Source organism: Ochlerotatus camptorhynchus, unplaced genomic scaffold (genome assembly GCF_037179485.1).
Source record: "Ochlerotatus camptorhynchus isolate MF236.1 unplaced genomic scaffold, CSIRO-AGI_Acam_v1.1 ptg000443l, whole genome shotgun sequence".
NCBI classification, from domain to species: domain Eukaryota; kingdom Metazoa; phylum Arthropoda; class Insecta; order Diptera; family Culicidae; genus Ochlerotatus; species Ochlerotatus camptorhynchus.
The window spans coordinates 774,644-793,401 of record NW_027040929.1 but is presented as its reverse complement, the minus strand read 5'-3'; the positions used below and the strand labels follow the sequence as shown (position 1 = coordinate 793,401).

General features: G+C 38.2%; 1 protein-coding gene across 1 annotated transcript in view; it reads left to right on the top strand.

The window, feature by feature from the left end:
- CrebA (Cyclic-AMP response element binding protein A) overlaps positions 1-18,758 on the top strand; it is a 242,870-nt gene that overhangs the window by 186,273 nt on the left and 37,839 nt on the right. Inside the window, exon 2 of the mRNA XM_065234819.1 lies at positions 15,741-15,969. Coding sequence (XP_065090891.1) covers positions 15,741-15,969 — 229 coding nt within the window. The remainder of the gene's footprint in view (positions 1-15,740; positions 15,970-18,758) is intronic.

Sequence of the window (18,758 nt, the reverse complement as noted above, 5' to 3'; positions counted from 1 at the left end):
ATTATGCCTCAGAACATCCCAGTGGCGCCGACTGGGATTGAACCCAGGCCTGCTGAGGTGAGAGGTAATCACGCTTACCACTACACCACCGGCGCCGTTATGACAGCCCCTTATCCAGAAAAAACATCTTTTATTGGAGATTGCAGGATCTCCATTAAATGGAGATTTCCATTTAGTTCCATTTCCTTATTTGCTTATCCTTCACAGAAACGCGTATTTCGTCTACAATGTGCAGACTTCTTTAGTCTGCATTTTGTAGACGAAATATGCGTATCTGTCAAGGGTAAGCAAATAAGGCAATGGAATTATTTGTAAGCTACTAATCCTTCTCTCTTTCATTATACAGGTATTCCACTAAAACGGCCACATTTATCAGGATTCTTCTTAAAGTTTTCCTATTACTTTCAAGTGATATTTAAAAGACACTGACACTTGGTAATTTAAGAAATTGGCTAGTTATTGAAATGTTCGGAATTATGAACCGTTTCAACTGCCTAGCAATGGAAGTGTTGCTCCAGTTGGTCTCCATTTTTAGATAACAAGCAGAAACTCCACAGAATGGTTCTGGTCCTTTAAATTGTTGAGATGATTCTAAACTGGCTGTCGAAATTTTCATTTCCTTCAATTCCCCAGTGGCCAGGAACTCTATGTGATCGACAGGGTACCCGGGTACCTTTTCAGATTTCAAGTAAAGAAACTATAGTTATATTCACGACAGGAAACCAGACCCAAGTAACCAACAAGTCCGTTAATCGCCTTTTTTTGCTATATAAGGCTACTATACGACTGATATAAAGTTCGGAAACCCTATATTTAACTTATATCGCAAAAAGGGCGATTACCGGGTAGTTAGCGGGCTTGGTGGTTACTTGGGGAATTCAGTGACATCTTAGAACTCATGGAGAGACAACTTTTCATGAAGAAAGATTTCATATTGCAGCGAGGGGCTTTGAAAGGGGGGGTCCTGAAATTTTTTACCTTTTAGGAGCTCGACAAGGGTACCGTCAGATGACCACAATATAAGGATAATCAGTCTCTTGTTCATGAATTTTGATACCCATATGGTAGGGGTTTCTTCCCAAGCACTTCAATGGCCAATATAGGCCCTACGGGAACCTGCTCTGGAATGGCCGTTCCGGGAATAAACCTTAAACTGTTCCTCAAGTGAGCTGAAATTGTTTATTGAAGGAGATTCTGATACTTTGATGTCGATTCCTTCGAAATTCTAGCGAAAGTGGCATGACAATGCTTAGTTCTGGAACATTATACACGAATCCAGATTTTTGGGAACCAGACGATTTCATATAAACATTGTTGGCAATAGGATAAGTTTCTGAATCCAATGGTGCCAAAAGATTTAAAATCGGTCAAAATTGGTCGCAGTAGCAAGTATTTCAATTTGTAGGTACCCGGGTACCCTTGTCGAGCTCCTAAAGGTGTTCTTTTTGTCGATCACATAACGGTTAAGGTTCACTTGGTTTCAACAAGCCAATTTCACATTCCCATACAAGTTTTGAATTGCATGTTGCTGATTTTAAAGCCTTTAATGCTGCTATGCAGATATTCGAATGTCTATAATTTCTGCGCAAGCATATTACAGAGCGTTCAAGAATTGCTTGAATTTCTGTATGGAACACGGTTGGCCAGTAACCTATAGATATTGAAATATCTATCTCCTGTTCCAATACGATTGCTAAATTTTAAACTGTCTGTATAGAAGACAGTTGAACGTAAACATTACGATCATATTCTGTCACATTGCATAAGCGGTACAAATGATATAAAACATATAAATAGATATAAGCAATCAATCCAGTCTTAATTGTTTAATATATGAGAATCAATACCAAGCAGTTTTAGAATCCTAAGATGTCCTGTAAGGTCACCTCGAAGGAATTGCTTTGTCTGCTGAACCCTTAAAGCGCTCTTTTCAGCTTCTAATTGGATAACTTGAGCTTACTTTTAATAATCCGTTACGGAAAAGCAGGCATCATTTATATGAGATAGATAAGTAGAGTAACTACATCTGTGGCTTCTGAATATTTGGCTCCCGTGTGACAGTTCAAATTGGCTCCTAGATGACAAGCATGTGAAATGAGTCTGCAACACCCAAGTATACAGGATTGTCGGGTGTGTTTAGAAAAAAAAATCTTCAACGAGATGAACGAAATGTCAAAGTTGCGACCGGAAGCGAGGGGTATTCAATATTACATATTTTTAAAACTGAGTCAGAAGCTCATGGAAGTTAAGGGAACATCATTTGATTTCGAGAATCTTCGTAGTAGTTCAGGAAACTGTGTTGAAGATCATGAAACTTTCTTGAACTGCACCAAACGTTACACATGTTCTGATAACTTTGTAGACGCTTTGCTTTTGCTTTGTTTGTCAAATCATCAAAGCATGAAAAGTTTAGAAATGTATTAATGTGTTAATTTCAATAATCTAGTTCATACCCCCAAGAGTTTTGAATGTAGTTTGGAACATTTTTCACGAAACGTGACTGAAGATCATGAAGCTCATCAAACAAACCACAAAACTCCGAAGTACGACCAATGAGTTCGAAAAGTGAAAAAGAAGGTTTCATAAAAATTCAAGAAACTGCCCGTCAAACAAAAACTCCACAAATAAACCCAGCGAGAGGACTCTTTCACGTTAAACGGCAACCCAATTATGCCAACACCCAGCTTAGCTTGCGCACTGCACAAGTTGCACATTTGTTGCAGCGTTACAGCATGCACTCGGTTCTCTCCTCGTGAGAGCGCGTCCGGACCGCTCCACACGGTGAAACTAATTAACATTGCAACCACCACCGGAGAGACATAAATTAGGGAAATTTGTGTTGGGCACTTCGCACGTTGTTGTTGCGAATGGAAGAAAAGGTGGTTTCGTTGGTGGTTCTTGTGGAAAAAGTTGTTGCAATATTCGGCTCTGATAACGGCTGTCAACATTTACTCATATTGGTGTGCAAGAAGCGTTGTCTCCCTGGGGGCCCTTCCATGTTGATGGGCAATTTTCCGGGTTAATTTGAAGTAATAACTCCACTTTTACGACCGGATCATTCCACAACTGTCGCGACACGTTACAGCTTAATTTTGTGCCTCAAACTTGTGGCCAATGAGTCGTAAAAATCCATATTCCCTCGGAATGGTGATGGTGGTCGTGCATACCGATCATTTCAATTGACATTACAAATCGTAAACCTGGAACCCCTCGTCTTTTAGATTAAGCCATTTGTCCATGCTCGGTCCATTAGAAAACGATATAAATTAGGTATTAGACAATTTATTATTCGTGGCCCATGAGGGACCTCCGGAACGGGCAGGGTCCTACCTCACCAATCCCAACCATGAACCGATCGATAGCACCCAAGACGGCCGTTTGATTTCGGTGTAACGATCGTTCTTTTCTCTCTGTTCCCTTAATTTATGGCTTATGGTAATTCACTTGATTGTTCCCACTGGACGCATGGATTGAGCGGCATGCGAATTATGCAAATCCGATCGCTGCCTGATCAACCCTTTGCGTTTGCATTCCCAAGTTTGCGGCGGTTTGATCGTCGTCGTTCCGAAAAAGAGCGTGAAGTAAGAAGCAATCGCATACCTGGTTACTCCGTGGTAATGCAGTTTTAGAGGTTAGGTTTAGGTTTCATTCACACGGGTTTTGCTTTTCACCAACTGCTTGCCCTACCACACGGTGAACGACGGAGGTGGCGCCTCCTTTCCGATTTCTGGGTCCGGTGCAGTTGAAGGCCAGCGCACTAGGAACGTCGCTATTCGTGAAGCACAGGCAGTTGGTGAAGTCATGTCTCGGTTTTTTTTTTTATGAATGACTCAGCTGTGGTCTAGGAGAGTGGTAGCTTAGTACGAAAACGACGTATGTGCACACATTTTTGCCACTGTAGGAGGCTGCACGTTTGAGACACGGGATTGATTTACATGTCTACGGTAATATTGCAGCGTACCGCTTGTGTGCTGGTGCGGTGACAGTGATACTTTCAAATCCTAATAACTGTACTTGCATGCATGATGAAATGTTGAATCCAAGTTGGATATGTCAATTCGGCATTCTATTTTGAAATTTGGAAGCCCTTACCGAACACTGCTGTTGCGCAATTCCACGCCAACTGACGAATAGATTTTGTTTTTACCTCTTCGAATTCCATGAAACTTTGCATAATTGTTCACTACACGGGTAGAGGGGAATAGTAAAACCAGAGCTAAATAATATCAAATATTACTATTACTATCTTATTATGTTATTGGTTAGATGTGTGTTATAACAAGTTAATAGCGTGTTCTTCTGTAAAAGCTTAATTTTCTATTGTAATTATATATTGATATCATGACTTCAAGAGCTTAGTTTGATTTGATAGCAGAATAATCTATTACTATGTCAATAAATTGATTAATTCAAACAACATACCAATAGCTTGATGAGATACAATAACAAATTGTGATATTAACTTGATATGATTTTTGTTATTCTTTAGACATGGCAACAACTGACTTAACGATTGCTCAGTTATTAACCCATAGATGTTTATATACATATTGTTATTATTATGTTTTACCTCTTATATCAATCAAGCTGATAGTAAGTTTTGATGTTCTGTTCCCCACATTTAATAATAAAACTTTCTATTAATTTGATATTCTTATCTAGTCAGATAAGAGCAATGAACCAAGTTTGTGCCGTGATTTGGCCATTTTGACACTCACCTAATTTCTCAAAATGGTGTATTCGGTATTTTTCAATAAATCGTAGCACGAAAACGGCTCATCTAACCAAAATTACGGCTAAAAAGTTGTTAGAATCTGAATTGCCTTTGAGGGAAAAAATGCACACTGAAAAAAATATCGGGTTTTATCGTCAAATAAATAAATTTGAAGGATCGTTAAACTTATGTTAAGCATTAAATATCAAAAATGCTAATATTTCTGAAATGTACACAATGAACACTTTAAAATTGACCAAAATCGAAGAACATCAACTTTAGAGACAATTTTGAACTAGTGATCAATTAGACGAAGTTTCATCGAATTCTTAGAGGTACGAACTAAAATTTGTTTATCTTTTCGCTATTTGACCTGGAACTGCTCTATTGACTATCCTGCATGTTTTAGTGTTTTAGGAAACACGAGATCTAAAAAATCGTCAAAGATCGAAACGCAATGAAAGGCCACACGAAACGGTAGTGGCAGCTGAAATACCCGATTAAAGTAAGCCTACTTGTCCAACAGAAGCAAATAAAATGCAAATCGACATCATTAAGACACTTTGGTGCCATTTGAGAATGTGACAACTCTGTCAAAATTGCCACTTCCGTCCATATTGCGCTTTAACAATAATAGAAAATGGGAAAATTATCTTCACGAATTATCACGTCGACATATCTGTTAATGAATATGTATTCTAGCAGCACAATTACCCATTTGACCACATAAATCACAAAATTCTCAGTAGATGCCTTAACTAGAGAGCAAGAAGCATGAGATCAGTCACACGCTCGGCTTTTGCTCCAAGGTTACCCACCTTCTTCTTCGACAGTTAAGCGAAGGTGATGAAAGCCCTCATCTAGCAACCGTTTTTACTCCTTATTCCTCTATGTTATCTCAGCTGGTTTGATCATTTGTACTCATTAAGATGCAATTTTTTCTCTAATTTGAACCCTCATTATCTTTACTGTCAGTTAAAAACTAATACTTGAGCAGCAAACTATAAACAAAACAAATGGCCTACTCTAATGAGGTGAATTCTGTATCGAATTTGCATTTTCGTTGAATGATTCATGTGGTTTACTGTATTGCTTCTCAAACTGACTTCAAACATCCGCCCGACGTTGAACGTTGTTTGTTGATGCGTTGCCATGTGATCCCGCAAGTTGCCGTGGGGGAAAGGTCACATCGATGACCAATTTCTTCTTCTCCAAGCCAGGGAAACAGGTTGCCGTGCACGCATTCCTTCTGGTCTGGTTGGTTACGTGATGTACCATTTTTCTTTTTCTTCCAAGCAGCAGGTCCGGGAGATGTCATTCGATTGCGTGTGTGATTCGATCGATTGTTTTGTGCTCCTCTTAAACTGAGCTGAGAGAGAGAAAAAATAAAGAAAGAAAAATAGCGCTCAAAGGGCCCCGCCAGCCGCATGCCGTGGCTGCTGGGAGGAAACGGGTAGAACAACTTTCATTTTTAAAAACCTGAATCCCTTTGCCTTATAATTTGCTTTTATCGCTCTGTGGTAGTGAACTGTTTTTTTTTCTTTTATTTTTTTTTCGATTCTCATTTGCTCCGATGTAGCCTACTGTGCTGCTCTCTTTCTCCTTATGTGTCGCGTTTATCTGCTTTTATTTTCCTCTTGCGCTTTTCTCTGCTCACGACTTTGGGCAGGAGAGGGCAGTTATGGCTCACGCACCGCTTTTTTTTCCGAAATCAGTAACCGTATTTTCTTTCTTCTTGGGACTGCAGACAGAAGTGACTTTGACTAGGGTAAGTGTACCTGTTATGACATCAGTGCTCTTCGAATTGGCCACAATGATGAAATCATTTTCAAAATTAGCTTTAAAACATATGAGCTATTGTGGGATTGGTCTGAAACAACTCAATAACATTTAAAATAAGATTTTAATATACTGAAAGTGGGTGACAATGGGCCAAACAATCAAACCTTTTCGGTCCCAACCCTCTAACATTCACATTTTAGTAAAGAAAACAATTTTAAGCATGTGAATATATTCATCAATGTTATATTTACGACTGTCATCCACCATTTCGGATTGAAATTGATATTTCATCTTAAAAAAAAAAAAAAAAAGGCCAATGTAAAACCTTATGGGGGTGCCATTGGGTCAACGTATCTATTAGGTTTTGGTTATGATGACAATGTTCTTCGTATATATGGCCAAAGATCACGTGTAACGCTCGTCTATCTACATAAAAGTGTGTGACAGTTAACTTTACAGAACATTTAAAATAAAACAACTGGGTAAATTTCAGACATTGCTTGCTTCTCCGCAGCAAACAACAAGTAGTAGTTTCAGCTACGTGCATTCACAGAAACCTTATTATTTTTACATGTGGAATTGCGAAGTGTAACAGCACTGTCGCCTTTCCTTCTCCACACAGCAGCGTTAACCTTCATCATGGGATGTGCCAGCTGCTAAACAGCGTCTACCAGCATGATATTTCAGGAGCTACTGAAATTCTTGCTAGTTTGCTAGTACACTAGCGCTAGAAAATTCGCACAGATGTAAACACCCCATCAACCACGAAACACACTCTATTTGCTCCAACTAGAGAAATCTCAGCAGAGGAAAAAATTACTGCATCCACTTTCCATCACCAATCACTCGCTATACAATCCCCCCTATTCTGCGAGTCACGTGACTCTCTCTCACCGGTGAGGTGACAATTGTCACCTCACCGGTGACAGAGAGTCACGCGACTCGCAGAATAAGAGGGAATGGCTTCAGTTCGCCAGTACACAGAAAGGATGACGCAGCGCCAGCTCCTCACCGGCCGAATCAACTCGCGACCAACGCCAAAATCAGAATCAACAACTCCAGCGACCGAAAACAAACGCGTCTAAAGCTGGGTTTAGACATTGCAAGTCAATTGATCAAGTCAGTTGAATTCAACTGACTTGAACGCGAATTAAACGTGTAAACCATACCATTCAACTGACTTGATCAACTCACTTGAATTGAAAAAAAGTTGAACCAGGCTCAACTTTTCAAGCCAATTGAATTCAACTGAGTTGATCATTTGACTTGCCTAGTCTAAACCCAGCTTAACAGAGGACACAGCACGCTTCGATTGCATTTAGGAAAACACGGCGAATGAGAACGACTCAAATTTGAGTTTAGTTCACTCATAATCGCCAAAAGCGCAGGAACTCAGCGATGAGTTAATTTGCCTCATGTTTTCCCAGGATTTTCCAGGGAAAAATTCCCGAATTTGAGAAAAGTAAAGATTGGATTCACTCAGTCTATTGATACTACTCCGAGACTGAATAAAATTTTCGTCAATTTCCCCATTTTCCGGCAAATTTTTTAGGTTTTCCACAGAAAACCATGGGACAAATTTTACTCATCGCTGAGTTCCTGCACTTTTGGCGATTATGAGTGAACTAAACTGAAATTTGAGTCGTTCTCATTCGCCGTGTACACACACAGAGCACGACATGAGCTGAACACTGTTGACGTTGAAAGCCAAACGTGAACATGTTTTTCATGAAAATGTCCAGACCAAGTTTTTCAAGAAATATAGGAACGAAAACTCAAGTAAATCAAGCTAAAAATAAACACCATCGAACAGAAGAGACAATTCTCCTTCTTAGGGAAGGTGCACAAATGACGTAGCTTTTTAGGGTGATCAACCATGTAGAAGAATATGCTACAAAAGGGAGGGGAGCAAAGTTGTTGTTTCACCAAACGCGAACAAATGTTTAATGGTTGTTTAAGTTTCATGAAGAATCAACTTTGGCTCCCTCCCCCTTGTAGCGTATTTTTCTACATGGCTGGTCACCCTTAAATGGTACGTCATTTACATGGCTATTACAACCGGCGCAGATTTCATGAATTTTGCGGATTTCGTGATATTCGCGGATTTGTCATTTTAAATAGGAATTGAAATCTGGAAATACAGGATTTAAATAAAATGCAATATTGCAATTGAATACGGCAAAATGCGTAGCGTTGCTTCGATCAACTTCGCTTCAAGGCAACGGGGCAGGCGTGCTGTGTCCTAGCAATAACATGCATTTTAACAAAACGTTATGTCAAAGTTAACCTAACTGATGTTGAGAACTTGCAACAAATCAGTAAGTTTCAGAACAATAGAACCAATTCAAATCTGACGGCAGTCAATAGTAATGATGTATCTCTGTTGTTTATCTAACAATGCTACTTGAAATTATAAGGGTTTATTAAGCCTTCAACATCTTATCTTAAGAATTTGTTTATTAAATTTTTAAATTAAAATTAAATTGAAGTAAAATTTTAGCTGATTCTTATGCAGGATGTCTACTCATTTTGCTACATAAAACTTCCTGAGTTTTCAAGGTTTTCCAGATCTTTTCGAATAATTTCCATGTTTTCAAAAAAATATTTTTGGTAACAACAACCAGGCATGGCAAATCATTTACATTCATTTCATGCAATCATTTACATTCATTTGTCTCTAACTTTTTTCATCAACAGCAATCCGCAAAATAATGCAAAGAACTTTAGTAGGTTTTGTTATTAGCTACAACTTTTGCGTATAACTCAAATCTGTATCTCTTATGCACCACGAATTAGAGCGGGCAGAACTTGTTACTGTTTTTCATTGAATGTAAAATACATTCACTGAAAAACAGTAGTGGTTTCTGTTCGCTCTGGTTCGTCATACATAAGATATACGGATTTAAGTTGTTAATAAAAGTTGTAGCTAATAACAAAACCTACAAAAGCTCCATACATAGTTTTGTGGAATTCTGTTGATGAAAAAAGTTAGAGACAAATAAATGTTAAAGAATGCACGAAATGAATGCAAATGGTTTTCCATGCCTGACAACAACAGCGATTTCAAGACATAACAATCAGTTTTAAGAGATACATTTTCCAATTAACTTAAGTAAACTCATACAAGATCTCATACATTACACTAGTTTACAGCATATTTGAACTTTGTACAATGATGGTCATTTCTCGTGTAAAATCATGCGCTGAATCCAAAAATGTAGTCCAAAAAAAATCTCAGTAGGACAGTTTTCGAGGTATTGCTTAAAAATGAAATTTCATTTTAAACAAATGTGTTTTCTAAAATACAAATATATCCGATTGTAATGAAGTTATATTAATTATTTTAACGCCAAAATTTTCAGTGAGGTAAGTGGTACAACAACTACAAAAATGTTTATTTACGCTGCTTGAAAACTTTGCAGAAATTCAACTTTTCGGGGCAAAATGCAAAATCTAAAAAATTAATAAGCAACTATTAACTATTAACAATATCACTTATCTCACTGACAATTTATAATAAGTTTATCGAAATTTCTCACCTTTAATTTGGTATTAAAATAATTGATATGGTCGCATTACAACCGGAGATATTTGTATTTTTGTAAAACAAAACTTTTTTAAAGTAAATTTTCATTTTTAAGTGTATCTCGACAACTATCGTACTGAGATTTTTTTGACTACATTTTTGGATTTGGCGCACGATTTTACATAAGAATCACTGGTCAAAGATTCAAGCTCATTTTTTTTACTTTTATTTGTAAACTAGTGTTATTAAATGCCTTAATGATTCAAACTCCAAGTCCAAGATCCAGATAATTTTCAAAGAGCCAAAGTCTCAGAATTAAAAGAATGTAATTTAATTAATTTCAAGTTCGCAATATTTAATTTAATTTTTTGCTAGTTTTGGGACTTGAAAATCGCTCACACTCCTTAATTTTGAACTTAATTACCCTGGAATATTTAATTTGAAATACCCTGAACACCCTCAATCTTGAATAAAAAAAATTAAATCCGGGATCATATAATCATATATAATCTTAAAAAAATGTAAGTTCCTGAATTTCAATTTTTTCCCACACCTTGAATCTTGATCTTTTTCTGTGTCCAGAATCTCAAAATTTATGGAACAATTAATAATTGCCTCCATTATTCTCTTGAAAATCTTCTGCAGAACACTCAGAATTCACTATGCAATGCTCTTCATATTATCAATAATTCTAGCAATTCTTCGAAAAATACTCATGAAAAAATCACTTGTAGTTCTCCTCCGCATGCACTTAGTATTCATCTGAAATTGCCGTAGGAATTCCTTTTTAGCTCTACTCAAAATTCTCATTAATTCTTAGAGATGCTCCTCATAATTTCCTTGAAACTCTGTTTTGAATTTTCTACAAAATTCTCATTAATTCTTAGAGATGCTCCTCATAATTTCCTTGAAACTCTGTTTTGAATTTTCTAGAAATTATCTCCGGAACATCCTAGGAATACTCTTCAGAATTCCTAAGAACATTTTCTCAAAACTAGGTTGGAACCTGGGTACTGCGGACTCACTCAATGTGCTTGTCACTTGGGAGCCAGTCAGAACTGTCAAACGGAAGCCAAACATTCAGAAGCAACAAACTCAGTTACTGTTCTTACCTCTCGTCATGCATTGCAATCTTATAAAAATGATTCATACTTTTCATAACACATTCTTAATTGTAAGCTCAAAAACCATAAACCAACAGGCTCAATGATGAAAGTATAAAAACCAGCATAGTTTTTATGACTCAGCTGAGTTTTCAATTGCAGTAAAACATACTTTGACGAAACATGTATGTAAACAAACTTTGATAGAGTCATGGGGGCTCGAGCACTCCTGGCTCAGAGCTTTTGGCGGTAATCAACTGAGAAAGAACAAAACAATTTTAAACTTGAACAAATTTGCAAAATGAAATCGATTTACTCCGCAGTACTCAGGTTGGAACTATCCTTGAAATTATGAATTCAATTCCTTTGGAATTTTCATTGGAATCAAATTATTTTCAGTGTTATTCTTCTTAAAACTGAAAACCTCAAATTAAATGTATTGCATGGTAATTCGTTCTACGCTCTATTTTTTATAATTTTCTAGTTAATTTGCATTTCAATTTTAAATGCATAAATATTTTAAAATAATGTTTCAGAAAACCTTTGCCGCTTTTATTTAATAGAATCTCAGCATGTAAGGGTGTTTTATTATGTTCACTAAACCGGAATATTAATTTTTGGAGAAGGAAAAATTCTCGGCTTCCTTGGAAATAGGATAATACCGGCATAGGAAGCTTTCATATAAAAGGTGCAATTTCTTCAAAGAACACTAATTTGAGCGCAGGCGAAAAACTAATATGCTATAAGCTATAAGTTATAAATGCTATTTAGTAGCAATACAAATGGTATGTTTAAGCAATGAATACAGTTTTTAATTTGTAGTGGATTAGTAGTTGAAGTGGAGTCCGCTTTGAGAAGCGTCCGAGAACGGTTGTGTGTTTTTGCTCCGCTGCGTGCTTTTTTTTTAGAGCTCGGGCTATCTTTGTGCTGCCGTGTAGTTTTTCGGTGCTCGCATTTGAATAGTTTTATGTCCCGGACGCGATAATTCTATTTAGAATGATTTGTGCTGATGTTTTTCCCCTGTTGCTTTGGTGCCTGGTGTGCTCTCGCTCCCTTTGTTGACAGTGTGACTCGACCGCGCTGATCTATTATTAGGTTTTTGCGGTGTGCATTGCTTTTGTGCACAGAGTGACATGAAGAAGAAAAGTGATATTTAGTTATTGTGTGTTTGGATTCGCTGGAGGAGGAATTGTTTAAAAATGACTAGAGAAAATTAAGCATCGAGAATGCGCTCCCGGATGTATTGATTTGGTGAGTACGTTCCAGTTGAAGATTGTTCTCTCTAAATATCCCTTTTTTGAATACGTTTCATCAATCAAACATTATTATATGTTGGGTTTGGGGGGGGGGGGCAGCCTAAGGGTTTCAATGGATTTGTAGACTGGACAAGTGTTCGTGGATTTGCCAGTCCCTTGTCACGTGTTGATAGACGTACATCTTGTCGTTTGTCTTCCAAAGGTCTTCAATGAAGTTGATTCACCCAGCTGCAACAAACCATCAGGCAGAACTTTACAACCAGTGAAGTATCTGCAGTCATATGTAATCCTTGCACTGATGGTGGGTTCTATTCACATCACATGTTCCCCTATAAAAAAGTGAATTTGTGTCGCATATATTATAATCTCATCTGATTCTGGATTTTACAGTCAGCTTCACAGGTGTCAACCTCCTGCCCAGGAATAAGGAAAACTTCATTAAAGTCTCTTATTGTGTTTCCCTTCCGACTGGGGGACTTGTAGACTTCGGGGCAAACTTTCTTTGACGGTGGTGGATTATTCCCTTCGTTCGCCTCCGTATCCGAAACTGGCTACATCTGTTCCAATTCTGCTTCAGCCTCCAAGCGAGTCTTGAACTCTCTTTTTTTCACTCAATTGATACGTTCCCACATTGGGTTTGGCATGGAGAACTCGTCTTGAGAGAGTTTCGCTACCGCGTTTTTTTTTCCGGCCAGTGTAGGATTCCAGCTTCTTTCCAACCAGAAAGAATTACGGTTAGGCATGTTTCGCATCTTTCAATTGTTTGTACCACTTTAAATGGCATTTTTTCCGCACTTGAACTTGGACGACACTAGCTGACTCCCTTCCGAAACATTTTGAACTGTCACTTTTCTCCAGGCAACTTTGTCATCATAAAACTGAACGGTACCAAGTCAAGTCAAAATGGATAATAAATAAACAATAAGGTATTCAAATTTACTTTATAAATGCTATAATAAACCATTGTGCAGCGATGATCGAGACGTTTCCGTCGGATAAGATTATTTTGCGGCCGAATGTCTAGGAAGCTATGGAAACCGAAATGGCTCTTGATTTTGTTTTATGCCCTTATAGTATAAACCACCATCGCACTTTGTGAGTTGCCCCAATAGAACCCTTGCTTTTGGTTTGAATCAGTACAAATTCGTTCTATTATATATAAAAAAAAAAGAAGTATACATATTCATTTTCTTCCGAACTAAATAAACCACCATCACACTTTGTGAGTAGCCCCAACAGTATCCTTGCCGTTGGTCTAAATCGGGTCAAATCGGTTCTAATAATTATTTTATATTCAATCAAGTAAACCACCATCACACTTTGTGAGTGGCCCCAACAGCATCCTTGCTGTTGGTTTAAATCGGTTCAAACCGCTTATAATTAATTATTTTGGTCATTGATAAAATAAAATAAACCATCATCACACTTTGTGAGGGGCCCCAACAGTATCCTTATTGTTGGTTTAAATCGGTATACACACATCTAATAATGATCTACATCTCTAGACAGCCGGCTGTTTAGAGCATAAATCGAAAACACTTATAAATAACTACACAAAACAAAAGATCGCATCACTTATCAAGGTGAATCCTGATCCAACGAACCTAACCCACTAACAAAACCTCCTTCCTGTGACTTTTGTGGGATGCAGAGGTAAACACGGTCCCAAAACAACAAAAGTCACACACTAACATTCCTTCCCTCTCCCACCTGATTGCAAGGACGTGGCCGGTGACGTTATTGATCTTTAAAGGTAGGAGTCACTGGAACATGTACACTGAGAATGGCAGGTTACTACCAAGCCCCATTCAGTTGATTCTTTGTACAATTTCACTGGTTCAGATCAATCACGGAGTGCAACTATCGATACGTGCAGTCAGACTAAGCTAAGCTAAGCTGTAGTGGATTAGTAGTTGAAGTCGCGGATTACTTTTGAGAAATCGCTGATTTCGCGAATCATAATTTAAAAATCTTTGAACAGCCCTGCATTTATGCATCTTCCCTTATTGGTAATGTTGATTTGTATGATTGAGTAGTTATTTGTGAGAAATCATCGACGGAAGTCAAAAGTGACAGTATTGTTATATCGAGGTATACCTGTAACAGCTCGCCGGAAATAACATCAAATTTTAAACGTCTCGGTTTAATGCTAGCATCAAATTTTATCCAGCCAAAAAGTTAAATGTCAAAATCCACCAATCAGCTATTGGAACACAAATAGGCTCCAAATCTATATCCAGTTGTCTATGTTGGTGTCACTGCACTGGTGATAGAGCAAATTAAAACAAAACATACCGTTCAGGAGCAGAGTTTTCAACGATCCATACATTACAAAAGATTATATCGAGTTTTTTAATCGACTTTGTTCAAAGTTTCCCTGCTTTACCCTTCAATCCCTTACGTTGGGATTCGAAGATTGAGAAAATGAGAAAGCAGTCTGGATGAGAAAAAAAATGTGATCTCGGCGTTCGATTCGGGGCTCTTCCAGACGACGAAACGAGAGAAAAACGATTATCGTAATTATTTAGTATTTTATGATTATGATTATTAAAAAGGTACATAACAATCTTATTAATCGAAAAAGAAAGAGTTACATAGCTTTCGGGCGTTGTTCTTTTTTTTTTCCTTTGGATCAGTAGGCGGATGGGAAGTGGGGGTAGGGAAAGCCAAACGAACTACTTTATTTACTCTGTTTTTGTTGCGTTTTCTTTTCGCCGCCGCCGACACCGCCGAAGCCACGATTGTGATAAACGGTTTTGACCAAATTCGGAGGCTGTTTTGGAAAACTTTTCCTCGCCAACACTGTCCCCCAGCTCTGTGGGCAGGCGTGTAATTATCGGGTTTTAGTCTTATTGTTGTATTTTTGTTTTGGTTCGTTTCTCAGTGTTGAAGATACATAGCTTGAAGATAGCGATGGAAGAGGAAAACGAAATGATTGAATGAGCATTACGAAACGGAGATTTCAAATTGTACTCGGAATGCTAAAAGTTTGTTATGGGAACCTGATTACACCTGTCTGTTCAATTCCGATCTTAATCCCCTAACAGAAATTTAGGTCAAACTCATTCTACCCCCGACCGTACTGTCCCTGTCGTATTGAATTCCGGAACCCAAACAGGTTGACACAGGTAGCACATTCCTCTTCACTTCACGCTTCTTTACCTCCGCCGGTTGATCCAAAGATTTATAGGTTCGTGCTACGCTTTGAATCGCACCGCGACTATCGGACCTTCCCTATTTCCCCACTACGTCTGTTGGTTGTCACCTCATCGAACATAAATAAACATGAATTCACTGATACCATAATTAATTTCCTAATCGTATGCTAATTAGATCACATCTCCGTTTGCCTGTTCCAGACCATGCAAGACACACTGAAGATGTCCAGCTACGCGGACATGCAAGACTGGATGGAACGGGACCCGAAGCTCCCGCCAGTGATCCTCAACGACAAACTGATGACGGACGCGATCATTGGCACCGGGATGCCTATCAAGACAGAGCACTCGTACAGCCTGAACTCGGACGGGGACTCGATATCGGACACACTACCCGAATCGCCACACAGTTTGCAGAACAAAATGGACGGTGAGTTGGTTTTATTGAAGTCATGGAAGAATAGAATATCGAATGTTAAATACATGCTGGCGGAAGAAAACCTGGTCGTAAATTAGATGATGAAATTAGATTGGAAGGGCTAAAATGTGGCTATGCTGGTGTACGCATTTTAAGGTGTTGAATTGTAGCGTCCTTATTCTTATCATACTTCGCAATTTCAAGCGGATTTCTGTAAATTGAAGACGCTTGCTTCTTCGCAGCAAAACAACAAGTAGTAGTTTCAGCTACGTGCATTCAGAAAAATCTGAAGTGTTATGCCAAAAATTGACACTTGATGATTCATGATAAGAACTACTCTATTTATAATACCTTGAGAACTATAGCACATCTTCAAAGTTTTTTTTATTGGCCTGATTATACATTGCAAAAAAAATCAAATTTAATTTCAATTTCTGAGAACTTGAGGTCACTCAAACTCAACGCCACAAATGCCCCTATTGGCGGTAAAGATCATCTCTAATCCTGACAGGCTGAGACCACCAGCCATGAGAACCGACCCATCGACGCAAAGATCAGGTGAAGATTATAACTTACATGACCAGCTTACAGATTCACATTCCCGCAGTTAACCACCTTGAAGCGAAGCTCATCCTCCCTCAATTTTACACAACCCATCCACCAGCCAGTCTCGCGCGTTCAAATACGGAAAGACAAATGACTTGACATTTCGTGTAGGGATCGTGTGAGTTTTGCACGCAGCCATATTGGTACCTGCCTACCTACATCATAGAAAATGGCACAAACGCCAACCAGCAAAGCGATTTAGTGAGAGGACCATCATCCATTAGTTTAGGCAAATTTATGACGCTCGCTCTCGTTGGGATCAATCCGGCTGACACGCGCTTAGCCAACCAGCATGCAGCGGCCTTAAACTTTCGCGCACCAAGCAACTGATTAGTTGATCTTTACTTTGTCATTTAACGAGCGGTTATCTATTGCCGTTCCGTTCATCCTCGTGGGGATCGGTCATTAGTGGTAAAAATTATGCAACCGTAGTCAGCCGGTGTGAACCAAGCAATCCATGACTTCTCGACGGATGTACGCAACCTTGAAATTTCTCTGAGCCTGCTTCGATCGATACGCGAGCGAAGCCACAATGACAACCGATGTCGTAAAGAAGTTGAAAAACGTATTATCACTCCCGTTAACATTTCTTTCGTCGAAAACAGGTCCAAATGAACCTTCATTAGAATAAAGGTAGTTATTCCACATTTAGAAGTAGCGTCTGGTGCGAGCGATATCGAAAATAAAAACCTGATTATATCGTAGGTCGATCGTCATCGAGATGGCGTAGGAGATCTCCGGACACATTTGTTCAAACATTTGTGCCTGCTCTCAGCCTTCGGGATGAATCGATAAAAAAAAATACGATGGAAAATACAGATGAGAAGAAGTTTGAAGAACGAAACGAGATTCGGATGGCACGTTTATTCTTTCAAGTTGTCCCTGAATATAATGAACGATTCTTTTAATTTCTCTCGATTGACGATCGTCACACAGCTGAAAATATTTACCCAGGTGTAGTGACGGTAACAACCAGTGGGGTTGCATAAGATGATTTTGCAATACTTCCGCTTGCTAGCTGTATTTTTATCTAAGCTGTTTGATTGGTTTTACAGAGGGCTTAGTGATGCTGGCAGTCTAAATGGCTTTGCTTTGAGAGGGTGATTTGATCAAAAAGTATTCCACAGTCTCAGAGCTCATGCATAAGTTTGGTTTAAATTTATGGTGATCCATTTATCTTTTAGAATAAAATCAAACTGTAGTGTACAATTTACATCATCAGGTCCATTAGGACAAAAGTCATAAGAACGGAGGGGTCTTAAGCTCGAATTGGATCCCCCTTGGTATTTAGAAACAAATTTTCAACACTCTGTGACCATCCACATTTTTCAAGATCTATGTAGTTTCAAAATTTAAGATCGCGTTCTAAATTAAATTAATTTAGTATCCCGAAATGAGGAATAATTCATCCATATCGATAAATACACCATGCTTTGAAATATTAAATTGAGAAATGGAGAAAATCTAAAATTACAGATCCCAAGCTTAGGGGAATTTTACGATCCGGGACTTGAGGCTTTTTCGCCAGGATCTGACCCTACGTTATGCTTTGGTTTATGCCTTTCTTCGGCTTTAAAACAAGGCAGTGGACATCAATAAAAGGCTAAGACATTTTAAAGAGCAATTTCTATATCCTTGACTTGTCACAATTATTAAGTTTAAATAGGATTCTGATGATGACAAATGGTTCAAAATGATGTATGGTATTATTCGGGTGATTGATTATTCATAAATAAGGTATTATTATTTAGGTATTATTTTTTACTATTTCCAATGACATCCACAAGTATCAGCAGCTGGAGTGCAAATTGAATGTTGGAGAATATTGAATCCTTTTTTCTAAGTATGATGAGAAACTCAAAGTTGATTCTTTTGGGAGATTTATCCTTCCTTCATACATGAGCAGTTCTTTGGAGTTTTCCCGTTGTTTTACGAGCACCGCTAATGAAACTTGCCATGAGATTTGGATATATTTGATCCCGTTAGGAAAATTTGACGAGAGGTTAGAATTTATTAATTTTCAAATTTTTTGCTTAATTTATTCTCATAAAATAGCGGATTTTTCCATCTTTCACTCATGAGAAGCTCTATCGAAATTAATCAGTATTCGGACAAATGGCGTTCGGCTAAATGGCATTCGGATAATTGACGCATTCTGCCAAATGGAATTCGGCAAAATGATGCTATCTATATGG